The sequence below is a fragment of the Mobula hypostoma genome, chromosome 5 (genome assembly GCF_963921235.1).
Source record: "Mobula hypostoma chromosome 5, sMobHyp1.1, whole genome shotgun sequence".
NCBI classification, from domain to species: domain Eukaryota; kingdom Metazoa; phylum Chordata; class Chondrichthyes; order Myliobatiformes; family Myliobatidae; genus Mobula; species Mobula hypostoma.
The window spans coordinates 193645255-193672878 of NC_086101.1; the positions used below are offsets into that span (position 1 = coordinate 193645255).

Consider the following 27624-nt stretch of genomic DNA (forward strand, 5'->3'; position numbering starts at 1 on the left):
ATGGCTGAGATTACATGGGGACCAGCCTTTGTGATACCGCGCCATATCACAGTGGGAGTGTAAGCGAGACAGCAAGAGAGCGCAAGTGATAGAGAAAGATAGATAAGTGCACCAAGTTCCTGGGAGTTCACATCACGGATGATTTCACTTGGTCTCTTCACATCACCTCCCTGAGCAAAGCCGCACAGCAACACCTCCACTTCCTAAGGAGATGGAGGAAAGCGAGGCCCCCACCCCATCTTAACTGCATTTTAAAGGAGCACTAAAAGCATCCTTACAAGTTGCATCTCCATCTGGTATAGGAGCACCCAAGCATAAGACCAGAATCTCTCTATCATCCATCAGCGACATTTATTGAGAGCACTGCACAGGGCCCTTAGTATTATTAAGGATCCCAGCCATCCATCCAATATCCTCTTCGACTTTCTATCAGGCAGGAGATTCTGATGCATGAAAACAATTAACAGCCAGGACGGGAAACAGTTTCGACTCAGGTCATTCGGCTTCTGAACTCTCTGCCACATCACATTCAAAGTGTCACTGGTTAATCTGTTCTATACCTTACAATATTTAATTTATGCAACTTTAGTTTATTTATTTATGTGTAATCCACCTGTAGATTTTACCCTTACTTTCATAAGCTATTATGCATTGCGTGTGTTATGTACACAATGTTTACACACTGGGTCAGAGAAACATTGTCTAGTTTGAGGCTACATATGTATATTGTTAAATGACAATAAACTTAACTTACTTCGGCACAGATTAAGGTGCACTAAGCTGCCCCACCACTGGGGCAATTCAAACTGAACCTCAGTCATGTGTAATGTTCTCACACATATGCTAAAGTGTGTGAGCCATTCCCTGCCTGACTTTTGCTTATATTAGTCAGCTACACCAAAACTCTCTCGAGCTCAATTATAAACCCAAGATTCTGCAAATGCTGCAAATCCAGAGTAATACACACAAATGATGGCAGAACTCAGCAGGTCAGGCAGCATCTTTCGAATGGAATAAAGGGTCAATGTTTCGGGCTGCGAATCTTCATTAGGACCCCTCATCATGATTCCTGATGAAGGGTCTTGGCCCAAAACCTTGACTCTTTATTCCCCTCCAAAGATGCTGCCTGACCTGCTGAGTTCCTCCTGCAATTTGTTTGTGTTACTCTCATTCTACCTTCGCTGTCTCATCCAGCTGAAGTAAGGTAATACTGCACAGGTAAAGATTTTTAGGACTTTAGGTGTACTCCAGGTAGTCTTTTACCCTTTTGCTTATCGAATATCTATCTAAAGCATTCAGATTGTTTCCAGATAAACTCACACCCAGTTTAGGAAAATGTCATTGTTGAATTAGACTATTTAATAGATATTTTCTATGCAGCTTAACAATTGTCTGCCTGTATTTTACATAGCTACCTAAATTTATGTATCTGTTTAGTATGCTTCCTCGTGGTCACAGTATGTATATGCAATTGTTTCATGTGTCTCACTGTGGTTACAGTTCTTTGCATTATTCTGCAAAGCTCTGGAAGCATCTCTGGTGTTGCATTAGTTGAATAGGGACTACCAGATTGGTTAACTCTTATCTACAAATTTTAATGGAATGTTTCTTGTCTATGGGGGACACCATCTTTTTAACTTCTAGCCTCAGCTACAGAACCTTTGTATCTCTACATTTCCAACTCTCTTTGCGCTTAATAAAACAATTGTGAAGCAACAAGCTTTATGCCTCAATCCCGACTTCAGAAAGAATCTTGGGTTAAAAACATCACAATCCACTATTATTGACTTGGAGTCAGTGACTGAAGTGATACTGTACAGAAAGGGGCACTGGTCCATTGAATCACTGACCACCCATTGAACTAATTCTACATTGACCCAATTTTTCCCACCATATTCTCATCAATTTGCCTCAAAATCTACCACTTACCTATAAACTTGGGGCCATCTACAGTGGACAATCTACTTACCTGTAGGAGGTGGGAGGAAACTGGTGCACTCGGTGTAAACCCATATGGTTAAGGGTAGAACTCCGCAGGATGCACCTGGGTCTCTGGCACTGCAATACCGAGGCTCTATCAGGTGCACCACCATGTCACCCACCTTTCGCATCGGCAGCGAGTGCCTTTCCTCAGGGTGTAAATGGCTAATATGAGGCAGCATAATTTTAAGGTGATGGGAAGTACGGGAAGAGGGTGGTGGTGGTGGGGGGATGTCAGAGGTAGACACCATGCCTGGGGTGGTTGTAGAGGCAGATACAATAGGGCATTTAATAAACTCTTAGATAGGCCCATGGATGAAAGAAAAATGGGAGGATTATGTAGTAGGGAAGGGTTAGCTGATCATAGAATAGGTTAAAAGGTCAGCACAACAATGTGGGCTGAAGGGCCTGCACTATGCTAAGATGTTCCATGTTCCATCCCTCCAGAAAGGCTATCATTCCCTTTGTATCAGTAAATTATGTGATGCATCTGCATGCAAACTTTGTGTTACAGGCATAACAACAGCCAGATGTTTATAGCACAGCATTCTGATCGTCTTTCTCTTCATTTCAACAATATTCTAAAGTTTTGCACTCCATCTGCCAATTTTTCCCCACTATTTCTGCAACATCTTTGTACCTTCTCCCACCTCTCCTTGTATAAGCAACATATTGAATGACAATATATTCAGCCCCTTCATCCTGTTCTTTAATATGGATTGTAAATACTGATCCTTCTGACATCCAATTATAGCTTGCCCTCCTCCCCTCCCAAAAATGATCCATTTTCCCACAGTACTTGGTGTACTGTGTTCAGTTCTGGTCACCTCACTACAGGAAAGATGTGGAAACTATAGAAAGGGTGCAGAGGAGATTTACAAGGATGTTGCCTGGATTGGGGAGCATGCCTTATGAGAATAGGTTGAGTGAACTTGGCCTTTTCTCCTTGGATCGACGGAGGATGGGAGGTGATCTGATAGAGGTGTATAAGATGATGAGAGGCATTGATCGTGAGGATAGCCAGAGGCTTTTTCCCAGGGCTGAAATGGTAAACACGAGGGTGTATAGTTTTAGGGTGCTTGGAAGTAGGTACAAGGGGGATGTCAGAGGTAAGTTTTCCACACAGAGAGTAATGGGTGTGTGGAACCCAATGCCAGTGACAGTGGTAGAGGCGGATACAATAGGGTCTTTTAAGAGACTCTTAGATAGGTACATGGAGCTCAGAAAAATAGAGATTGTGCGCTAGGGCAATTCTGTCAGTTTCCAGAGTAGGTTGCATGGTGGGCACAACATTGCGGGCCAAAAGGCCTGTAATGTGCTGTAGATTTCTATGAAGCTTGCTAGTTTTGGTGAGTTAGCCAGTCCAAAATCTCTTAACATACTGCATAACCCTAATACCATCGTCGTCGTTAGGTTGCATCTGGAATTTCCAGTAGTTGGGCGATTTCCCTCCACGCCGCTCTGACATATTGGGAAATCAAATACTCGGCAGGTTACAGCAGTGGTTTGACTTTGCCTTTTGCCGGGTGAGTTTAAAGAGATCATCACCTCTTGCAGTGGATGACCAGGACGTCTAAGTGCCTTGTTGTGCTCTTAGCGCTCCACAAACACCTGCTGGCCTCGCTCAATCTGCCAGGGCCAGACTTCACACGCTGGGATAGGCAGATCCCCTACCTCACCGAGAGTCGAAGACCCTAACACCACCATCTCTTAAGTTATGCAATACCCCTTTCAAGGTATCCAACATATTCCAAATCAAAATGTAAAAACGCCCCATTTACTGGTCTGGACAGTCAGGTCCCAGGGATTCAGGGAGAGCTATTTTGGGTGGAATTAGTTGGGGCTGGAATGTGTGATAACACTTATGGGCTGCTCCTAGCACATCCTTGAATGTGATGGTTACTAACACAAATGACACATTTCACTGTATGTTTTAATGTACACTGCACGTGATCAATAAATCTATCTGAATCCGGATTCAAGATTGGCTTGGAGGCCAGAACCAGAGGGTGATGGTTGACAGTTTTTTCTCTGAATGGAGGCTGATGACTAGTGTTGTGCTGCAGGGGTCAGTCTTGGGATGCCTGCTAGTCGTTATTTCTGTAAGTGATGTACACAAACGCACAATAGTTGATCAGTAAATTTTCAGATGACACAAAATTAGGAAGTGCTATTGATAGTGAAGAAAGTTATCGTAGATTACAGGTGCTGTTGATCAGTTAGGGAAATGGGCCAAGGAGAGGCAAATAGATTTCAACACAGGTAAGTGAGAGGTGATGAATTCTGGCAAAGTTAAACCAACACAGGGCTTGTATTATGAATGGTAAGGCACTAAAACAGAAGAAGCTAGGAGTACAAGTGCACAGTTCATTGAAAGCAGTGTCACAAGTAGACAGTGGTGAAAAAGACACATAGCATATTGGCCTTCATCACTCAGAGATTTGAGTACAGCAGATAAGGCGTTATGTTGCAATTTTATACACTGTTGGGATTGCACTTTGCAGTACCACGTGTAGTTTTGGTCACCTTGTTACAGGAAAGAGGTGGCTAAGCTGGAAAAAGTACAGAAAAGATTTATGAAGATATGGCTAACTCTAGGACTAGGGCTAGTCAGGCTACGTCTTTATTCCTTGTAACATGGGAGAATGAGGGATGACTTTTTAGAAATGTCTAAAATTATGAAAGACATAGATAAAGACAGATGGCAAGTCTTTTCCCAGGTTAATGAGGTCCAAAACTACGGAGGGTGTAGGTATAGGGTGTGTGGACAATGTGGTTGACATGGACTGGTTGGGCTGAAGACATCGCTCTGTAACTCAACAACATTCCTTACGCTCATCCATCAGTGAGCATGATCCATCCATCATGCTCACTGTTTGGAGGTATTCTGGAGTTAGGGTACAGAGCAAATATTAAGTTCAACAGCAGCCAATCTTCATATTTGAATATGGATTGCAGATTGAATTTTAAAATGCAGCTCTGAACAATGGCCTTCCATTTGACTGTAGAAGCCTGCATATGCATGAATGTGGCCCAGAGCTGGTGGGAATTAACATTCATTTTTGGTGTCTGGATTGTGGGTGCAGAGAAGGGCGTTTGAAAACTATGTAATTCCAAGGAAGCATTGTAGATACACTGTAGCTATAGAAATGCTCTGCTGTTACTTTTGATCTTTAGTATATAAAAATATCATGCAATATTGGGTCAGGCAGGCCTCTTCTTCCAACAGAGTCTCAATATGATGCCTGTTGCTTGTTTTTGCTGAATAAAACACTTCTATATTCAACTAGCCTCAGTGTCTCTCTGGTAACGTCACAACACACACTATATTTTCAACAAACTCCAAAAGATTTGTTCAACCCAAACTCCCCATCGTAAAACCACATCCACTCTGCCTGATTGTTTTTCTGATACTTCCTCAATAACAGATGCCAGCATTTCCCTAACGGTAGACTTTAAGCTTTATTCCACCCAGTCTCGAACAGTGTTACTCTTCGTGATTTTCCACCTTGCTCTGACCCTTTCCAAAATTTTGGACACTCTAAATCATGTGATCTATTTAGTTCTGCAGCCACTTTTTTTAAAGACTTACATTTTAACCCATGAGACCCAGGGGAGTTATTAAATTTAGTTCTATCATGGGCCTAATAGCTTTCCCTAATGATTGGTTTGCTTCTCCCTTCTCTGCCATGGTTTTTCTATTATTATTGTGATGCTTTCAGTTTCTTTAACCATGAAGACAAATTTCAAAATATTTGTTGATATATCTACCATTTATTAAGTCTCAACTTATCAATTCCCACTCCTGTCCTTGGAGTGCATGTTTCACATAGATCATAAGACAATAATACATAGGAGCAGAATTAGCCATTCAGCCCATCGAGTTTGCTCCACCAGACCATCATGGCTATTCCCGGATCCCACTCAACCCCATACACCTGCCTTCTCACCATATCTTTTGATGCCCCGACCAACCAGGAAACAATCAACTTCCACCTTAAATATACCCACGAACTTGGCCTCCACCGCAGTCTGTGGCAGAGCAGTCCACAGATTCACCACTCTCTTTTTTACCTGTTCTAAAAGGTGCCCCTCAATTTTGAGGTTGTGCCCTCCAGTTCTGGCTACTCCCACCAAAAGGAAACATCCTCTCCACCTTATCTAGTCTTTCATTCCCAGAATCATCCTCGCGAACGTCCTCTGGACTCTCTCCAATGACAACACGTCCTTTCTAAGATACGTGGCCCAAAGCTGTTGACAGTTCTCCAAATGTAGCCTGACTAGTGTCTTATAAAGTCTCAGCATTAACTCCTTGCTTTTATATTCTATTGCCCTTGAAATAAATGCCAACATTGCACTTGCCTTCTTTACCACAGACTCAACCTGTAAATTAATGTTCTAGGAGTCTTGCACGAGGACTCCCAAGTCCCTCTGCACCTCTGATGTTTGAACCTTCTCCCCATTTAGATAATAGTCTGCATTATTGTTCCCTTTATCAAAATGCATTTGCGTACATTTCCCAACACTGTATTCCATCTGCCACTTTTTTGCCCATTCTTCCAATTTGTCTAAGTCCTGCTGCAATTGCATTGCTTCCTCAGCTCTATCTACCCCTTTACCTATCTTCATATCATCCACAAACTTTGCCACAAAGCCACCAATTCCATTACCTAAATCACTGACAAACAATGTGAAAAGCAGCAGTCCCAATACCAACCCCTGAGGAACACCACTCGTCACTGGCAGCCAAACAGAGAAGGCCCCCTTATATTTCCACTTGCTGACTCCTGCCTGTATCTTTCCTGTAACGCCATAGGATTTTACCTTGTTTAAGATAACTTCATGGAAACTATTTTTGTATTTCATGTTATCATAAATTGTTATAATTTTTGATTATACTTTTAGCTATCCTTTGCCAATTTCTATAATTCTGCCTTTTTCCTGGCCCTCTATTAATCTTTCCATAGTCCTTATTTGTCAATTGAACATATCTTTAAAATTATGAAAATATCTCTGTAATTGTTTGCTATCGTTATCCACCACCCTTCCTTTTAAGCTATTCTCCTGGCCACATTAAACAATTCTGCCTTTAAACCATTGTAACTTATAACTTAACCATAAAACACAGGTTTCAGATCCAAGTTTCTGACTCTCACCGATTGAGTGATCAAATTCAACAATAAAATCATCATTCCTGTCTCATTAATACATGAAGAGATATCCAGTTGGTTTATAATGTATTGTTCCAGAAACCTGTCAATGGCTTATGAACACTAACTCTGCAATTTATCGATTCTGCAAGAGTGAAGATTAGCTGCGTGTAACTATGACAGTGTCATTATTACAGCCCTATTGCTTCTTATTTTATTCTCGCTCCCGTAGGATAATTTTTACATTTCCCACTTAACCATATAGCACTTCCACAACCTGCTCCTCTCTCTTCCAGAACTATCCAGCTTAATCCGCTCAACAATTTCTGTTGAGAATAGCACATCTGAAAGAAATGCAAGGAGAAAACTTACTTGAGCTGCCCCTCTGCGGTATCTGGATTATGTCTGTAGTGAAAATCTGTGTACGGCGCTAGGATTTGCTGCAACAGAAGAAAATATGATTTCAAAAAATAAACCAGGCCTTTTAGAGACACATATTTAGAAAAAAAGAAATGCAAGAAGCGTTCAGATGGTCAGGTGGCATCTGTGGACATAGTATTCAGGTTAAAGACCACTTGTCAGAATTTGGTAATGGGGGGTGGGGTGGGGGAGGGTGTTGGTTAAGACCAGGGAGAATATCAGAATGACAATTCAGCTCACAGCTTGCATTCAGCATCCCCGAGGTAAAATCATTCACAAAGCAGTTTTTGCTGAAAAATCAGTTTTTCATCTTAATGTCAGGAAAACTCAAATTCACTGTCATCCATAAGATAGCTTTTTCTCCCACATTAATGTATTTCACAGAACGGATAAACTCTTCTCGGGCTTCCAGCCGGGTACAGGTATCGATTATAACCGACGCTTCGATGATAAACTCTGCCATCTTCTTCAGGGATATGCCTGGGCATGTCTAGTCCGTAATAGTACCAGCAGATTACACAAGCCCAAGCACCATCCCTGAAAAAGATGGCAAGGTTTGTCATCAAAACATCAGTTATAATCGATACCTGTACCCGGTTAGAAGCCTGAGAAGAGTTTATTCATCATATTCACTGGGAAAGCACGAGATCCTAGTTCACCAAAGTGTTTTTTTTTTACTTAATCCATTTTGTTATATCCCAGTTAAGTTTTCTTTTCCCGGCAACGAGACAGCGTCACTATTACGGGGTCATGAGTTATAACAAATCCCATACTTGTGTTTAGGGTCTCATACTTGCTAGCTACACCATAAAGGGTTTGTTCAATAGGATTAATGCTTTCAGTGTGCGCGGTAGAACAAGCACAAGGTGTGAGGATCAAGAGGATAAGACGTGAGAGAATAGGACCAATCAAATGTGACTGCGTGTATGGAACCGGAGGAGATAGTGGAGGTACTTTGCTTCAGTATTTACTACGGAAAAGGATCTTGGCAATTGTAGGGATGGCTTACAGCGGACTGAAAAGATTGAGCATATAGACATTAAGAGGATGTGCTGGAGCTTTGAGAAAGCATCAAGTTGAATAGGTCACTAGGACCAGACGAGATATACCCCAGGCTACTGTGGGAGGCAAGGGAGTATATTGCTGAGCCTCTGCCAATGACTTTTGACGGAAGAGGTTCCGGAGGATTGGAGGGTTGCAGAAGTTGTTCCCTTATTCAAGAAAGGGAGTAGAGATAACCCAGGAAATTATAGACCAGTGAGTCTTACTTCAGTAAGTTGATGGAGAAGATCCTGAGAGGCAGGATTTATGAACATTTGGAGAGGCATAATATGATTAGGAATAATCAGCATGGCTTTGTCAAAGGCAGGTCATGCCTGACGAGCCTGATTGAATTTTTTGAGGATGTGATTAAACACATTGATGAAGGTAGAGCTGTAGATGTAGTGTATTTGGATTTCAGCAAGGCATTTGATAAGGTACCCCATGCAAGGCTTATTGAGAAAACAAGGAGGCATGGGAACCAAGAGGAACTTACTTTGTGGTTCCAGAATTGCCTTTCACACAGAAGGCAAAGAGTAACTGTAGACAGGTCATATTCTGCATGGATGTTGGTGACCAGTGGTGTGCCTCAGGGATCTGTTCTGGGACCCCCTACTCTTCATGATTTTTATAAATGACCTGGATAAGGAAGTGGAGGGATGGGTTAGTAAATTTACTGATGACACAAAGGTTGGGGGTGTTGTGGATAGTGTGGAGGGCTATCAGAGGTTACAGCAGGACATCAATAGGATGCAAAACTGGGCTGAGAAGTGGCAGATGGAGTTCAACCCAGATAAGTGTGAGGTGGTTTATTTTGGTAAGTCAAATATGATAACAAAATATAGTATTATTGGTAAGACTCTTGGCAGTGTGGAAAATCCAGAGGGATCCATTGGACACTCAAAACTGCTGCACAGATTAACTGTGTGATTAAGAAGGCACATGGTGTATTGGCCTTCATCAACTGTGGGATTGAGTTTAGGAGCCAAGAGGTAATGTTGCAGCTACACAGGACCCTGGTCAGACCCCACTTGGAGTACTGTGCTCAGTTCTGGTCACCTCACTACAGGGAGGATATAGAAGCCATAGAAAAGGTGCAGAGGAGATTTACAAGGATGTTGCCTGAATTGAGAAGCATGCTTTATGAAAATAGGTTGAATGAACTTGGCCTTTTCTCCTTGGAATGATGGAGGATGTGAGGTGACCTGATAGAGGTGTATAAGATGATGAGAAGCTTTGATCGTATGGATAGTCAGAGGCTTTTTCCCAGGGCTGAAATGGCTAACACGAAGGGGCACAGTTTTAAGGTGCTTGGAAGTAGGTACAGAGATGTCAGGAGTAAGTTTTTTTTTTATACGCAGAGTGGTGAGTGTGTGGAATGGGCTGCCGGCAATAGTGGTGGAGGCAGATACAATAGGGTCTTTTAAGAGACTACTGGATAGGTACATGGAGCTTAGAAAAATAGAGAGCAATGGGTAACCCTAGGTAATTTCTAAAGTAAGTACATGTTTGGCACAGCATTGTGTGCCGAAGGGCCTATATTGTGCTGTAGGTTTTCTAGGTTTCTATAACTGCAATTGTAAAGGCCATACCTCCAGTTCCACATCCGTTCTAATGTACTTCCGTGTCTTTGGGTGATTTAGTAGATGCAGAATGGTCGTGATGAGGGCCTCGTTTATCCGATTCAACTGACAGTCGATCACATTCTTCAGAATGGTACTCAGACCTCCACGGTTCGCCACCACCTCAGCATTCTGAAGTGCTGAGAAATTACTCCAACATTAGGACACAAAATACTGTGACACAGTGACTAAATTAATCAAAAGATGCTAACTAATGATCATATCAGTACAATTTGTAGCTACGTACTCTGGAATTAATGTCCTGTATGAAAGATTACCTTTAATTGTCACACGTACATCAAAACACTCAGTGAAATGCATTGTTTGCGTTAAAGACCGACAGTCTGAGGACATGCTGGGATCAGCTCACAAGTGCTGCCATGCTTCCAGTGCCAACAGAGCATGCCCACAACATACTGATCAATATGTGGGAGGAAACCCACCTGGTCACGGGAAGAACATACAAATTCTTTACCGACAGCAGCTGGAATAGAATCCTGACCTTAAAGCTTTACACTAACCACCATGTTGCAGTGCTGCCTAATGAAGGACATCTGCTTATGTACAAATGCAGACCCGTGTCCGTGCTGTACGTTTTAGAGTCATTCCACTTGTATACAGGCCCTCCAGCCCAACAAGACCCTTTGGTAAATGTACATTTCATTGCTCTTCATTCAACCCTGCACACATCAGGATGCTCTTTACAGACTACAGCTCAGCACTCAATACTATCATCCCCTCAAAACTAATCAAACTTTTAGAACTTGGCCTCCATGTACCTGCTCACCTCGTTTTCTTCCCCTTTACTCATCCCTCCCATCACCTCCTCCCACCTGGTTCTATCAACCCATGCTAGAACATAGAAAGAGTACAGGCAGATCAAATGGTGGAGCAGACCCGATAGGTCGAAGGCTCTATTGTGTCATATTGTCTTAAAATCTCCCTGTAAAGGTCATTAAACTGCACATGGTGCCTTGATTCCCTGCCTGGTCATCTGCCTGTCTAAAGGCTGCTTAAACGATATTCCAAGCAGTAGAAAACCAAGCAACACACACAGAAAATGCTGGTGGAATGCAGCAGGCCAGGCAGCATCTGTAGGAAAAAGTACAGTCGACGTTTTGGGCCGAGACGCTTCGTCCAGCATCTGCGGATTTTTTCGTGTTTGAGTAGAAAACTAAACTTGTTTTTAATCAAATGGTTAAAAGCTGGTTGAATGTGGTTGACAGAAATATATTTTGCATTGAAGCTACTTATCCTCAAATCGTGAAATGGAACTTTTGGCATCTGTTGGAATAAGTTATCATAATTTAAGGTCTGAATGCGCCTCAACCATCTTGAACCAGAGGGGATAACTTATCCCAACATTGAACTGATCCCAGTAAACAGAAAGAAACATATCAGAATCACAATGAGTTAAGCACTCTACAACTCACGTTCTTGATGTCTATTGCTTATTAATTTCTTTTTCTTTTCTTTTTGTATTTGTTATCTTTAGCACATTGGTTGTTTGTCCATCTCTTGTTGTGCACAGTTTTTCATTGATTCTGTTGTGTTTCTTTCTATTTACTGTGAATACCCGCAAGGAAATGAATCTGAGGATAGTATGTGGTGACATTTATGTACTTTGATTATGAATTTACTTTGTGTCATCTACACCTTATCACTACACTAAAAGTTGAATGAAATCTTTGTCTTCTTTCTCTATAGTGTTTGAACTTCCAAACATTAAGTTTAGACATACCGACGCATAAGGATATTCAGCACTATTGTTCAAGGTCAAGATTCTGAATGTGAAAGTTGGATAAGGAAAGTTAGTCCGGTTACCTAGCTCACAGAGGATGGCGAGACAGGCTCGGACCATTCGATCCCGTTCTTGCAGACCATCATTCCCAACAGCAATCAGGGAATTTGCGATAGAGCTGGGAAACAGCGCAGCGTTCACAGTGATCATCTGTCCAAAGAAAAAACTAATGAAACATTTTACCATGCAAGATCTCAGTAGCACAGAAGGAAGCTGATTACTGGAGCAAACTAAATCTAATCTCTGTCTACTAGTTTGTCATAACCTCTTCAAGTAGTTAATGTTCCCTTAAAGGATGGAAAGCATACTACCCAATTCTTGTAGCAAGTAATTTCTTGCTTTCTAATCAAATTTATGAATTTGGCGGTGTAGTGGACAGCAAGGAAGGCTATCAGAGCTTGCAGAGAGTTCTGCTTTAGCTGGAAAAATGGCAGATGGAATTTAATGCAGGCGAGTGGGAGGTGTTACTCTTTGGTAGGACCAACCAGAGTAGGTCTTACAGAGTAGGTGAACAATAGGGCACTGATGAGTGTGGTAGAAAAATGGGATCTGGGAACACAAGACCATAATTCGTTCAAAGTGGCATCACAGGTAAAGAAAGCATTTAGCACATTGGCTTTCATAAATCAATCTATTGAGTACAGGAGATGGGATGTTATGTTGAAGTTGTACAAGATATTGGTGAGGCCTAATTTGTAGTATTGTGTGCAGTTTTTGAACATCTACCTACAGGAAAGATGTAAACAGGTTTGAAAGAAGACAAGAGAAAATTTACAAGGATGTTATCGGGTCTGGAGGACCTGAGTTATAAGGAAAGATTGAATACATTATGGCTGCATTTTTTAAGAATGTAGAAGATTGAGAGATTTGATAAAGGTGTACAAAATTATGAGGGGTATAGATCCGATAAATGCAGGTAAGCTTTTTCCACTGAGGTCAGGTGGGACTACAAGCAAAGGTTATGGATTAAGGGGGAAAGGTGAAAAGTTTAATAGGAACATGAAGAAAACTTCTTCACAGAGGGTCATGAGTGTGGAGTGAGCTGCCTGCACAAGTGGTGCATGTGAGATCAATTTCAACGTTTAAGAGACGTTTGGATGGGTACATGGATGAAAGGGATATGGGGGGCTATGGTCCTGGTCCTGGTACAGGTTGATGCGAGTAGGCAGTTTAAGTGGCTCGGCATAGACCAGATGGGTCAGCTTTTGTGTTTTACTTCTCTAGGACTGGCAAATTCCAATGAAAATGTCCTCAAGCCTTCCCTGTCCATCAAACTCCAAGATTAAACTCACCATTTAAATTCTAGTTATGTATTAATATACAGAACAAATGTGGGCCTAGCACTCAATCCTAAAGCCCAACATTTATTACCATAAGATATAGGAGCAGAATTAGGCCATCAAGTCTGCTCTGCCATTTTATCATGGCTGATTCATTTCTTTCTCAGTCCCAATCTCTTTGAAGCCCTGACTAATTAATAATCTATCAACCTCTGCCTTAAATATACCCAATGACTTGGCCCCCACAGTTGCCTTTGCAACAAATTCCAGATTCACAACTCTCTGACTAAAGAAATTCCTCCCCAGCTCCATTCTAAATGGATGCCACCCCTAGTCTGAGGCTGTGTCCTCTGATCCTAAACTCTCCACCAGAAGAAACATCATCTCCACATCCACACTATCAAAGCCTTTCGACATTCGATAAGTTTCAATGAGATCCCTCTCGTTCTTCTGAATTCCATTTTGGCCTTTCTCCATACAAGCAAAACTCATTTTGTTGGTCAAAATAGGTTTCTAACAGTGACCTACCTTTTCTGAATTTCTCCAACAAGCTGTGAAACACTTATAAAAAATTGTCAGAAAATAAATAATGGCATCACAGCATTCCAATTATTTTGATAAACGTAAGAGATTCTGCAGACATTGGAAATCTCAAGTAACACACAAAATGCTGGAGGAACTCAGCAGGTTAGGTAGCATCTATGGAAAGGAATAAATAGTTGTCGTTTTGGGCCGAGACCTTTCATCAGGACCAATTACTTTGTTTGTTTAGTTTCTAATCTATTCTACATCATATAAATGGACCATAAGGAGTTAAAACAATTGATCATTTGGTCTACCAATCAGTGGACATTTTCACCAAGCAGATGTAGCTGGTTACCGGGGGCATCCTGACACTAGGTGGTCTGATGGCCAGAAGGGTGAAAATAAAATAACCCAGTGAGGAATTCCATAACCACCAAGTTCAGTTGCAGATTTGTTTGGAAAATTAATACACATGCACGTAGACTAAGGGACACAATTGAGCCCTATTGTGGTACGCTCCACAGATACACACCTTACAAGAAGACTGGTTAATAAAAGGAGACAATGGTAATGTAACTTGCAACAGATTGTCAAATTTGTAAGACGTACCTTGCACACTTTCAAGAGGTCACCATGAAGAGGCAGGGTAAGGCAAACAGTGAAAATATTCGGACTCTAGTACAATAATTCTATAGGTACAATAGAGATTAATTCTACAGGTACAAATGTATAATCGAGAATATTGGCTGGTCGCATCATAGCCTGGGATGGAGGCTGCAATGCGCAGGATTGCAAGAGGCTGCAGAGGCTTATAGACTCTGCCAATAAAGAGGATCAGAAGAAGATGCTGTAGAGAGTTGTAGACCAATCCAGTCACTGAGGACATTTTTAAAAGGTGATGCTTTAAGAAAGTGGTATCCAACAATATGGACCCTCTCCAGTCAGGAGGTGCCCTCTTCTCATGACTAACATCAGGGAGGCCAAACAGGAGTCTGAAGACCCACGCTCAAAAGTTTTAGGAACAGCTTCTTCCCCTTCACCAGCAGATTGCTGAATGGTCCATGAACCCCCAAACAGTACTTCTTTTACATTGTTTATTTAATTTTCTGTAACTTGTATGTCTGCTGCCACAAATCAACAAATTTCATGCCACATGTCACCGATAACAAAACCCCATGCTGATTCTTTTCATTGTTAACTTTCACTCACTGCTCCAATGTAAATAACAGAAAATTTGACTATGTTAAAGAGGTTTATTCTAAACGTAACTCATGCAGTCCTCATTCTGGCAGTAATTCATGCCAAAAATAAGCATTTCAAATAAACGTTCAGCAAATTTAAAAAAAACACTTCAATGCATTCAATACACCCACACAATTGTAAAATTTATTACGGCAATTTCCTTCACATTGAGTCATAACACAGACAGAGCTAAGCGGGGAATTCCTGGTACATCCATCACCATCTCTACAGGGTCACCACCAGCCTGTTTTGTTCTGTTTGTCAGCTGGACTATGCAAATAGCAGGATTTCACTGAGAAATCTGATGCACATAGCCACAGTTTTCAGCTGAAAGCCACACAACAGGAAGTCCAGTCAAATTAGAATTACCTTTATTGCAAAAAAAACAAGATCGACTCACAAAACCTCAGCCCAATTTATTTCTGGTCTCAATGAAATTGCGTGCAGCGGAGCTAATCTACACAACCCTGAGCCTGAGTGAACTTTTGCTCACTTATCGGAAGACAGCACGAACAGAGTAAGCTGCTGTAGCTGAAAGTGCTGACATCCTTGTTAGGATATTCAACTCAGACTGTTTCTTTATATTTCTTATTATAGTTAATAGTATATTTTATGTATTGGCACTATACTGCTGCTGCAAAACTAATCTTACAACATACGTCAGTGATAATAAACCTACTTTCGACATGCATATAAACACCTGGTCAAAGGAAAGCAACTCGATCCCGAAGTTCAGGTGACGGAGAGCAAGAGGGTCAGTACGTAATGGCTATGTACCGGACAGATGGGCGCCACACAGGGTAGTGGTTAGCACAATGCTTTTCAGCGCCAGCAATCACCGATGAGGGGATGAGGGCTCAAGTCCCACCGTTGTAAGGAGTTTATATGTTCTCCCAGTGGTCTTTGGATGCTCCGATATCCTCCCATATTCCAAAGGCATGGTGAGGGTTAGTGAGTTATGGGCATACTATGTTGGTGCCTAAAGTGTGCTGACAATTTGAGCTGCCTACATGGTCGTAAGAACATATAAACTGTTCAGACAGTTTAACCACTACGTTACAGTGCTGCCCTACATGTTACCATGCAAACTTATGTCAAATACAAGAAGATATAGCTTTAAGGTGAGAGAGGGAAAATTTAAAGGAGATTTACAAGCCAAGTTTCATTGGTGGGTGCTTGAAGTGCCCGGCCACAGGAAGTAGTGGAAGCAGATAAGACAATAATGTTTAAAAAGCATTTAGACAAGCACATGAATAGACAGGGAATCAAGGGACCACGTACAGGCAATAATGCAGCTTATCTGGGCCAAGGACCCTGCTCCTGTACTATACTAACCTATGTAGTTAGAAAAAGAAAATATAGAAGTGTACAAATTTCTGACAAGCCTACACAGACCGAATGTAGAGAGGATATTTAAACTAGCTGTGGTTGGAGGGGGTTGGAAGGAGAGAATGCAATTGCTAACACCAAGGAAAATAGTTTTAGAATATGAATATGGATAAGACATTTAGGATAGAAACTAGGAAAATATGTTAATTCAAAGCGTGGTGAACATGGTAGAACTCTCCACCATAGGAGGCAGTGGAGGCCAGTCACTGAACATATTTCTGGACACAAACAGATTTCTACACGAAGGCATCAGGGTGTGCAGACAGCACACGAATTTGGTATTGAGACAGAAGATCTACGACCTACAGACACATTTTCAATGACTTTACAGTTCATGCTCCTGGTATTATTTATTATTTGCACAATGTCTTCATTTGCATATTGGTTGGTTGTCAGTCTTTATGCATAGTTTTCTGTAAACTCTATTGCATTTCTTTATTTTCCGGTAAATATCTGCAAGAAAATGAGTCTTAATGTAGTATATGGTAACATATATATATATATATATATATACGCAATTTGATAATAAACTTACTTTGATAAATGGTAGAAAAATTGGTATATTCTGGCTTTAATCTATTTTGTAAAACCAACATAGATAAAATCTTATGAAAACAAGATTTCAATTGCAAAGATATCAAAAAAAGTAGCATTTCATAAAGATACCGATAAGTAGTCTGAGACATCAAAGCAGATTAGAGTATGGGGTACATTTCACAGATAGGTGAAACTAAAAGGATCAAGCAGACAACCAAATTTAAGGCTGATGAGCAAATCAGTGATGATCAGAATGGATGGCAGAGTGGGTCCCAAAGATTGTACGTCATGGGCCTGTTCCTATTCTTAGCTTCTTGTGATGTTTTCCCCCATAATAACTGAAAATTCAGAACCGCTCTTGAAAAGGTAACTGCCACAGCAAATACTTTCATGACCAGGTGAGGGAAGAGAAGATAAATAACATTTTCCACAGAAACCTGATCAGGGAGAATAAAATAACCAGCATCTGGCAAAGCCCTTGTGTTTTTCCTCCTCATTCTGTCCATCTTCCATAATTGGGTTCACAACCAGATTATACCAACAGTGGGGGAAAAAAATCTCCTTAACCTCTTCTGCAAAGATCAAAGTGAATTTAGTTGACCTCAACATCATTGAAAATAAAAGATAACAAATTTAGGAAAGAAATACTTCCCTTTCTGCTGAGAGCCACCATCTCTACAGAACACAATCAGGTCTGTTCCAATGTTGTTTTAAACAGCAGACAATCCACCCAGCATTTGGTGTAGAAGAAATGTTTGCATCTAACTGTTAGCATAATATCAAAGCTGTCTGTGAAAGTAGCTGAAATTTCTTTACACAGAATGATGGGCCACAAATGGAGGAAAGCAAAGGTAATGTTTTAAAACTGAAGCAGAACTTGCAAGATAGGGAGACACCAGAATCTAATTTTCAACTTTTGCAAGGAGTTGACACAGATGCAAAGTACTAGTATTTTGTTACTTCTGATTTTTAGTTAATTACAGCTCCGATAGAGTTTTAATCTGCTAATTTATACTGCCCAGTCTGTCTGAAGGAAGTTCAACCACACCTTTTCCTTATCAAAAGAATGTCAATAGGAACTTGGTATAGCAATACGTCCACAAAATAAATACTGGTGCTATAGGGTGTGGTCTTTCTCAGAAAACTCTGACTTATATTCAGAGCTCACTAACATGCAAATCTAGGGGAATAAATGATTTTTTGTGATGATTGACCAAAAGATCATGATAAGGATGAAGTGGGTTTTTCTCTGAATTCAGTGCGGGATGAGAAAGAGGGAGTAGTCAATCATTAAAATTAACCTTGAAAGCCATAATCAACATACAATAAAATAATAAACACTGGAGATTCCGCGGATGTTGGAAATCCAGAGAAACGTGCACAAATTGCTGGAAGAACTCAGCGGAATTCCTGATAAAGGGCCTCGGCCTGAAAAGTCAACTCTTCATTGTTTTCCATAGATGCCGCATGACCTGTTGAGTTCTTCCAGGAATTTTTAGATATTACAATAAAATAACAAAGTTTTGGTAAATGAGAAATGTCATGCCAATTACTCGTCAACCTCACAGAAATATCAGAATAAGGTTTATTATCACTGGCACTTGACGTGAAATTTGTTAACTTAGCAGCAGTAGTTCAATGCAATACATAATCTAGCAGAGAGAGAGAAAAAAATAAATTAAATAAAACATAATAAATAAACAAGTAAATCAATTGCGTATATTGAATAAAAAATATGCAAAAACAGAAATACTGTATATTAAAACAAGTAAGGTAGCATGCAAAGCTTCAACGTCCATTTAGAAATCGGATGGCAGAGGGGAAGAAGCTGTTCCTGAATCGCTGAGTGTGTGTCTTCAGGCTTCTGTATCTCCTACCTGATGATAACAGTGAGAAAAGGGCATGCGCTGGGTGCTGGAGGTCCTTAATAATGGACGCTGCTTTTCTGAGACACTGCTCCCTGAAGATGTCCTGGGTACTTTGTAGGCTAGTACCCAAGATGGAGTTGACTAGATTTACAACCTTCTGCAGCTTCTTTCGGTCCTGTGCAGTAGCCCCTCCATACCAGACAGTGATGCAGCTTGTCAGAATGCTCTCCACTGTACAACTATAGAAGTTTTTGAGTGTATTTGTTGACATGCCAAATCTCTTCAAACTCCTAATAAAGTATAGCCGCTGTCTTGCCTTCTTTATGACTACATCAATATGTTGGGACCAGGTTAGACCCTCAGAGATAGCAGGAGATTGAGAGTTACCTGCAAATCACATCAGCTCTACATAATAAAAAATACATTTGTCCAAAAGTCAATAGAATTTTTGTGCAATATGTAAATTTGTTTATTTAGAGGTACAGCACAGAATAGGCCCTTCTGGCCCAATGAGACTCACCTATCTATTTAACTCTAGCCTAATCACAGGACAATTTACAATTACCAATTAACCTACTAGCCTGTACATATTTGGATTGTGGGAGGAAATTCACATGGTTCATGGGGAGAATGTGCAAACTCCTTACAGATGACATTGGAATTGAACTTTGAACTCTGATGCCTGAGCTGTAATAGCATTATGCTAACTGCCAAGCCACTGTGGCACCCCAAAGTTCTGTTATGGTTGCAATTATTCTAGCATTTTAAATGCTCCTTCATCTCTCTGTTCACTCACCAGCTCAATCTTTACCTGATGTATCTGGCACCAAGAGAATGAATCTGTTCTCTTCCTCTTTCATCAGGAGTTGTGTTCACAACCTTAGCCTCTCAATCAGAGCAGGCATGATCAAATGCTGGTAGTATTCAGCAGGTCTCAATATTTGTACAGTCAGTTAATTTTTCAGGTTCATGTTTACAGAACTAATTCAATTCCAGTGTAATTTTCACTTCTAAGTTTAATAAATTAAAATCTGCTTTTTGAAAAAGAAATGGGAATAGGTCTAATTGGGAAGAATAAATGGAAGCTCTTCACTGACCTGAAACATTAACTGACTTATTGTCTCCGTTTTCCCCCAGCACTTTCACTTTCACCATCCGCAAGATTCTGCTTCTGTCAAGAGCAAAATCTGCATTGATGAAAATTTCTGATTATCAGACATTTCAGATCTGAGGAAAAGTTAAGGAAATTCAAATCAGCTTACTTTGTGAAAGGTGCATAGAGATAACTGAAGGCTTCAGGAATATGCATTTGTTGTCTATTGAAAGCTGCTTAAAGTGAATAGATCATTCTGGAAAAGGGGATTGAAATGGACAGCATCAGTCAGTAAAATGATGATGAAAGGTACTTTTAAAGCAATTGGCATTCAGACCATGGGAAAGAATCTAACAGGCAAGACTGATCTGCAGATAGATTCTTCCGTTCAGTCTTCGTTTTTTAATTATTCCCACTTCTTCAGCGAAGTTTTAAATAATATATTATGGAACTTTATTCAGATTTGCATAGATCAAACCTAAGATTCATCTCACAATCATTTCAAATTATTACAAGTGCAGAGAGAGTTAAAAATTAAAGCTAACCCTTTGAATGAGCCTGATCGATACAGCACAGCGTAGATAAGAAATAAAGGTCCTTCTACATTATTCAAAGATTCAAAAGTACATTTATTTATACAGAATACAACTGAGATTCACCCTCCCTTAGGTAGCCACCTTGTCCAACTTAAGTAAAGGCATCCGTTAGTCTTACGAGACCATGGATCTGCACCTGGAAAGTCTTCACTCTCCAGGGTGCAGGCCTGGCAAGGTTGTATGGAAGACCAGCAGTTGCCCATGCTGCAAGTCTCCCCTCTCCACGACACCGATGTTGTCCAAGGGAAGGGCACTAGGGCCAATACAGCTTGGCACCGGTGTCGTCGCAAAGCAATGTGTGATTAAGTGCCTTGCTCAAGGACACAACACATTGCCTCAGCTGGGGCTCGAACTCACGACCTTCAGGTCGCTAGTCCAATGCCTTAACCACTTAGCCACGTGCCAAGTTCCAACTTAGAAATGCGTTTATCCAGTGTTGGCTATAGTCAGGAATAGTCAGCAGGGAAAAGAGAAAATCTCATTTTCTTATCTATCCAACCAGCAGTTTCTTCATGAAGGATAACAAATTTTGGAAACCTTAAACAGAACTTCCCAGCCAACGGGAATAATATGGGTTTAACCTGTCATTCAAACAACCCTGCCTCCAGCTTGTAGCATCTGACCTGCTGAGTTCCTCCAACACTTTGTGTGTTCAAGATTTCCAGCATCTGCAGAATCTAATTTGCTGCTCCATTGTGAAATCTCTTTGAGGGATGCCTACCCTGAAGTTGTTTAAATCTTTTCTTTCGACAGGAGTTCAGTCAGATTCTCTCTTACTGCTCCCCCTGTGATCTCTGCTGCCCTCTGGCTCCTCAGCCATGTGCTCACCCAGAATGCCTTCGCCCAAAACGCCACAGTTTATTCCTCTCCATAGATTCTGCCTGACCTACTGAGTTCCTCTGGCATTTTGTGTGTTCCTCATGTATGATAGTATTTGCAGGTCCAATATGAAAGCAGTGCTGCTCTTGGTAATTTACCTTCCGAACTAATCGAAGTGCTTGCGTCCGTTCCACCTCGTTACTCTGTTGGATGTCTATACACCTAGAGGAAATGGATGACAAAAATAAAAACGTGTTCAATCAAGAACTGTACTACTGCACTGTAATATCTCTCATCTTTATTGTATTTGAGTGATCTGTCAATACATTTTACTGTATTTCACCTGACAAATAGCATTAGGCAAACTAATGAGGTTAATTTCCAAACATCCTCGGAGTCTGCAGAAGTGTAAAAATATTGGAAAATGGCCAATGTACTCAAAAAGAGAAAGAGGCAGGTAACTATAGGCCAATTAGCCTAATGCATATTCTTGAAAAACTGCTAGAATCAATTAATAAAAGAACATTTGGAAAATGACGCAATAAAGTAGATTCCACATGGCTGAATAAAGGAAATAAATGTATCTAACAAATTTTTTTTAGTGTTTTTTTGGACTAGAGTTGATACAGGGAACCAAAATTTCAACCTCAAGGCTCACAATAAGTTAAGTCACAACCCAAGAGTCAGTCAAAGGCGGTTTAGGTAACACAATAGCATAAACAGAAGATTGGTCAACAGCCAGGGAAAACAGAGCAGGATAAGGGAGTGGTTTTCTGATTGGTAACCAATGACCAGTGGGATGTCACAGGACTCAATGCTCAGAGTACAACTGATGCAGCCAGGGGACTACGGCACCTACAAGTTGCACCAAATGAGAAAATCAGTTTTCATTGATAGTAGAGAGGGCTGGGCTGATCAGATAGTTAACACACACTCAAATTCACCCCTTAAGATTTCCTTCAATTTCAATGTCACTATATTTCAATTATCTTGAGATGTTGGGTACCTTCTAAGGTGTTTTAAAGATTTCTTAACTATCATTTCATTGACACAAATGACACATTTGACTATGTTTTGATGTACATGTGATAACTAAAGCTAAACTTCATCTTTATTAATATTGCAATAGAATGAAATCTGTATTAAGACAAGATTCCTGCTGAAAGCCTGACACTAACAATCACAGATTTTAAAATAAAAATATAATATAGTTGAACATCTATGTCAGTTTGCAGACCAACAACTTCTGTTTCATGTACATTATTTTATAATTTTTACAAAAATAAGCGGCAGAGACAAGTGGACTCAGCTCAGTACATCACTGGCATATCCCTCCCCACAATAAGTAATATCTAGGCAACATCCAAAGATCTCCACCATACAGGCCATGCCATCTTCTCGCAACTACCATTAGGCAGGAGGTACAGACCTGAAGTCCCACACTTCTGGGTTCAAAAACGTCTACTTCCCTTCAATCATTTGGTTCTTGAACCAACAGGAAAAACGCTACTCTTCCTTCAGTTAGTCCTGACGAAGGGTCTCGGCCTGAAACGTCGACTGCGCTTCTTCCTATTGATGCTGCCTGGCCTGCTGCGTTCACCAGCAACTTTGATGTATGTTGCTTGAATTTCCAGCATCTGCAGAATTCCTGTTATTTATGGCCGCTGTGACTACTTTGCACTAAAATAGACTCCGATTTTGGTCTTTTTTCTGAAAACTATGTATAGTTTATGGCTAATTTACATTCTTTCTCACAAATCTTGCTTATCTGATACCATGTGTCTGTGAAGCTGCTGCAGATGAGTTTTTCAGACATTTATTTATTTTAGAGTTACAGTGCAGAACAGACTCTTCCGGCCCTTTGAGTCGTGCTGCCCAGCAATCACCTGATTTAACCCTAGCCTAATCATGGGACACTTTACAATGACCAATTAACCTACTAACCAGTACATCTTGGACTGGGAAGGAACCAGAGCAACCCAAGGAAACCCACACATTCCACGTGGATGACGTACAGATTCCTTAGAAGATGCCAGAAGTGAACTCCAAACTCCAATGCCCCGAGCTGTAATAGCGTCACACTGACTGCTATGTACATGTCCCCGTGCATCTGACAAACTCACTTTTTACTTTAATATTTATATATTCAAACTTTGAATACATGTTCATCAAGTTCACTACTTAGGGTCATACTAACATTGATAAATAAGATACTGTCTCCCTTCAGATTAAGTCATTAGTTCAAAATGTGACCGAACTGGATCAATAAAAAGCAAAATTGATTAGACCACAAGACCATAATAGGACATAGGAGCAGAATTAGACCATTTGGCCCATCAAGTCTGCTCCGCCATTCAATCATGGCTGATTCTTTCATTCCCCCTCCCCAACCTTCCTGTAACTTTTGATGCCGTGTCCAATCAACAACCCATCAATCTGTCTTAAATAAACCTACAGACCTGGCCTCCACAGCTGTCTAGGATAACAAGTTCTACAATTTCACCACCCTCCGGCTAAAGAAATTTCTCTGCATCCAGAGGCTGTGCCCACATCCTAGACTCCACCACCATGGGAAACATCCTTTCCACATCTACTCTGTCCAGGCCTTTCAACATTCAAAAGGTTTCATTGAAAACAGCCTCCTGTGTGGCACCTTGTCAAAGGCCTTTTGAAAATCCAAATTGACAACATCCAATGCATCCCCTTTATCTATCCTACTTGTAATCTCCTTAAAGAATTCCAACAAGTTCGCCAGGCAGGTTTTTCCCTGAAGGAAACCATGCTGACTTTGTCCTATCTTGTCCTGTGTCACCAAGTACTCCATTATCTCATCCTTAATAATTTACTCCAAGACCTTCCCAACCACTGAGGTCAGATTAACTGGTCTATAATTTCCTTTCTCCTGCTCTCCTCCTTTCTTAAAGAGTGGGGTGACATTTGCAATTTTCCAGTCCTAGAGAACCAAGCCAGAGTCCAATGATTCTTGAAAGATCATTACTAATGTCTCCACAATCTCTGCCACTACTTTTTCAGAACCCTAAGGAGCGGTTCATTTGGTCCAGGTGAATTGTGCACCTTTAGGTCTTTCAGCTTTCAGAGCACCTTCTCCCTTGTAATAGTAACTGCAAATTGTCAGGATGGAGCTCCCAAGACTGGACACCATCTATTCCAGCAGACTCAGGAGGAAAGCAATCAGCATAATCAGAGACACCACACACCCCGGCCACTCCCTGTTTGACCTGCAGCCGTCCAGCAAAAGGTTCAGGACACTAAAAGCCAGAGCAAATAGACTGAGGAACAGCTTCTATCCCAGAGCTGTGGCCTCCATCACACCACTCCCACAGAACAATGACTGAAACTGTGAGCACACACACACACACAAGGACTCAAATACTGGCACTAACAGCACTTTGTGCATTACTGTGATATTCTGGTGCTGCTGCAACTGACTTTCTGCTACTTATCTATTTAATACTGATTTTCTACTACTGTCTTGTTTTTATCTACCGCTTTATTTAATTGCCTGAGAGGAAGCCAAACAGAGTTTCATTGTACCTATGTATAATGATAATAAAGATCATTCATTCATTCTCTTCCCTCACACCCTTAAACACCTGGTATACTGCTACTGTCATCCACAGTGAAGATCGATGCAAAATACTCATTTAGTTCATCTGCCATCTCTTTGTCCCCTGTTATTATTTCTCTGGTCTCATTTTCTAGTAGTCCTATATCCACTCTCATCTCTCTTTTATATACTTGAAACAACTTTTTATCCATCTTGATATTGTTTGCTAGCTTGCTCTCATAGACAATATCCAATGCATCCCCTTTATCTATCCTACTTGTAATCTGCTTAAGGAATTCCACAGGTTCATCAGGCAGGATTTTCCCTGAAGGAAACCATGCTGACTTTGTCCTATTTTGTCCTGTGTTACCAAGTACTCCATTAACTTTTTCTTAACAATTGACTCCAACATCTTTTCCCTCCTAATGATTCTTTTAGTTATTTTCTATAGGTTTTTGAAAACTTCATAACCCTCTAACTTCCTGCTAATTTTTGCTTTGTTGTATGCCCTCTCTTTTGCTTTTACATTAGCTTTGACTTCCCTTATCAGCCATAGTCGTACAATTTTGCCAATTGAGGGTTTATTTCTTTGTTTTTGGAATACATCTATCCTGCACCTTCCTCATTTTCTCCAGAAACTTATGCCACTGTTGCTCTGCTGTCATCCCTGCCAGCATATCCTTCCAATTTACTTGGGCCAACTTCTCTCTCATACCACTGTAATTTCCTTTACTCCACTGAAATACTGCTACCTATCAAATTTGAAGTTGAACTCAATCATACTGTGATCACTGCCTTTGAACGGTTCCTTTATTTTAAGATCACTAATCGCCATTGGTTCACTACATAACACCCAGTCCACCCAATCACTGATCCCCTGGTAGGCTCAAACAACAAACTGTCTAAAAAACCATCTCATAGGTATTCAACTAATTCACTCTTGGGATCTTGTACCAACCTGATTTTCCCAATCTACTGGCATGTTAAAATCTCCCCCGATTATCGTAACATTGCCCATTTGACATGTCTTATCTATTTCCCATTGTAATCTGTAGTCCACATCCTAGCTACTGTTCGGGGGCCTGTATATAACTGCCATCAAAGTCCTTTTACCCTTGTAGTTTCTTAACTCAACCCACAAGGATTCAACATCTTCCAGTCCTATGTGACATCTTTCTAATTTGATGCCATTCTTTACCAGCAGAGCCACCCCACCCCCTCTGCCTACCTTCCTATCTCTCTGATATAATATGTAACCTTGCATATTCAGCTCCCACCTACAACCATCCTTCAGCCACGATTCAGTGATGGCCACAACATCATACACGACAATCTGTAAAAGTGCAACAAGATCATCCACCATATTTCTTAAACTCCATGCACTGAGAAATAACACTTTGAGTATTGTATTTGCTACCCTTTTTAATTCTGCATCCCTAATGCACTAATACCCACCCTGCTGGCTGCAATTTTGTCCTAGCATCTGCCTGCTCTTCCTGACAGTTTGACCGCATGCTATCTTTGTTTTCTCTAAATCATCCTCTTATGTAACCTCTGCTTACTTTGAGACCTGGAAGTTGTAGCTGCAGGGTCCACTACCTTTCTAACCGAATCCTGTCTGCCTGGATTCAGCCTGGCAAATTTCATCTCTCTTATTGCTGCATGTCAGCCATGATAACACTATCACTTCATAAGCCAATATAAAAGTAACTTCAGATAAGGTGAAAACTTGCAGCACACTCAGCCCAACCTTTTCTGAGTTGCATATTAAACCATAAGACATAGGGGAAGAATTAGGTCATTCAGCCCCTCAAGTCTGCTCTGCCATTCGATCATGGCTGATTAATTTTCCCCCTTCAACCTTCCCCTCTCTGACCCCCTTACTAATCAAGAACCATCTTGCTTCTGCTTTAAGTATATCCAATGACTTGGCACCCACAGCCATCTGCGGCGATGTTTCACAGATTCACCATGCTCTGGCTAAAGAAACACCTCATCTGTTCTAAATGGACGTCCCTCGATTCTGAGGCTATGCCCTCTGGTCCTAGACTCTCCCTCTTGGAAGCATCCTCTCAACATCCAATTCATCTCGGCCTTCAGCACTTGGTAGAGAATGAGGGCATCCCCTTCTCATTCTTCTACACTCCAGTGAGTACAGGCCCAGAGCCAAATGCTCCTCACATATTAACTCTTTCATTTCTGGGAACGTTTACAAAAACAACTTCTGGGCCCTTTTCAATGCAGGACATCCTTCCTTAGATATGGGGCTCAAAACTGCTCACAATATCCCAAACATGGTCTGAACAATATTTTACAGTGTACCTTATATTCAGATCAACAAGCACCTAGTACATTTAACAGTTTAGCAAAAGACTGAAGTATAATGACACATCAGACAGTAAAAATAATCAAAGAGAAAACCTACAAACCTAGCTATTAAATAATCCACGCGCAGTCTCAGCACCTTCTGGAGAATACTGGAGTCTCGAGTGAGATATCGGAGCGCACGGAGACCAGCTGCACGCACCTCTTTGGCTTCATTTAACAATGCTAATCGCAAACTGTGCAAAAGCAAATGTTTATTAATGGAAAAAGAGCAGAGAAGTTCTTTCATCACACCTCAATGTATTGCACAATTAATGGGCGGTCACTTTATTTTATTTGGAGATACAGCACGGTCTTCCTGGCCCAAC

The 27624-nt window shown here is 40.9% G+C and overlaps 1 protein-coding gene across 2 annotated transcripts in view; it reads right to left on the minus strand.

Moving 5' to 3' along the window:
* Window positions 1-27624, minus strand: part of rictora (RPTOR independent companion of MTOR, complex 2 a) — a 215735-nt gene that overhangs the window by 116959 nt on the left and 71152 nt on the right. For both annotated transcript variants that reach the window (XM_063049615.1, XM_063049614.1), the window contains exons 5-9: window positions 27361-27492; window positions 21522-21585; window positions 12038-12164; window positions 10184-10353; window positions 7503-7570 (exon numbers count right to left, since the gene is read on the minus strand). In XM_063049615.1, the coding sequence (XP_062905685.1) occupies window positions 7503-7570; window positions 10184-10353; window positions 12038-12164; window positions 21522-21585; window positions 27361-27492 (561 nt within the window). The remainder of the gene's footprint in view (window positions 1-7502; window positions 7571-10183; window positions 10354-12037; window positions 12165-21521; window positions 21586-27360; window positions 27493-27624) is intronic.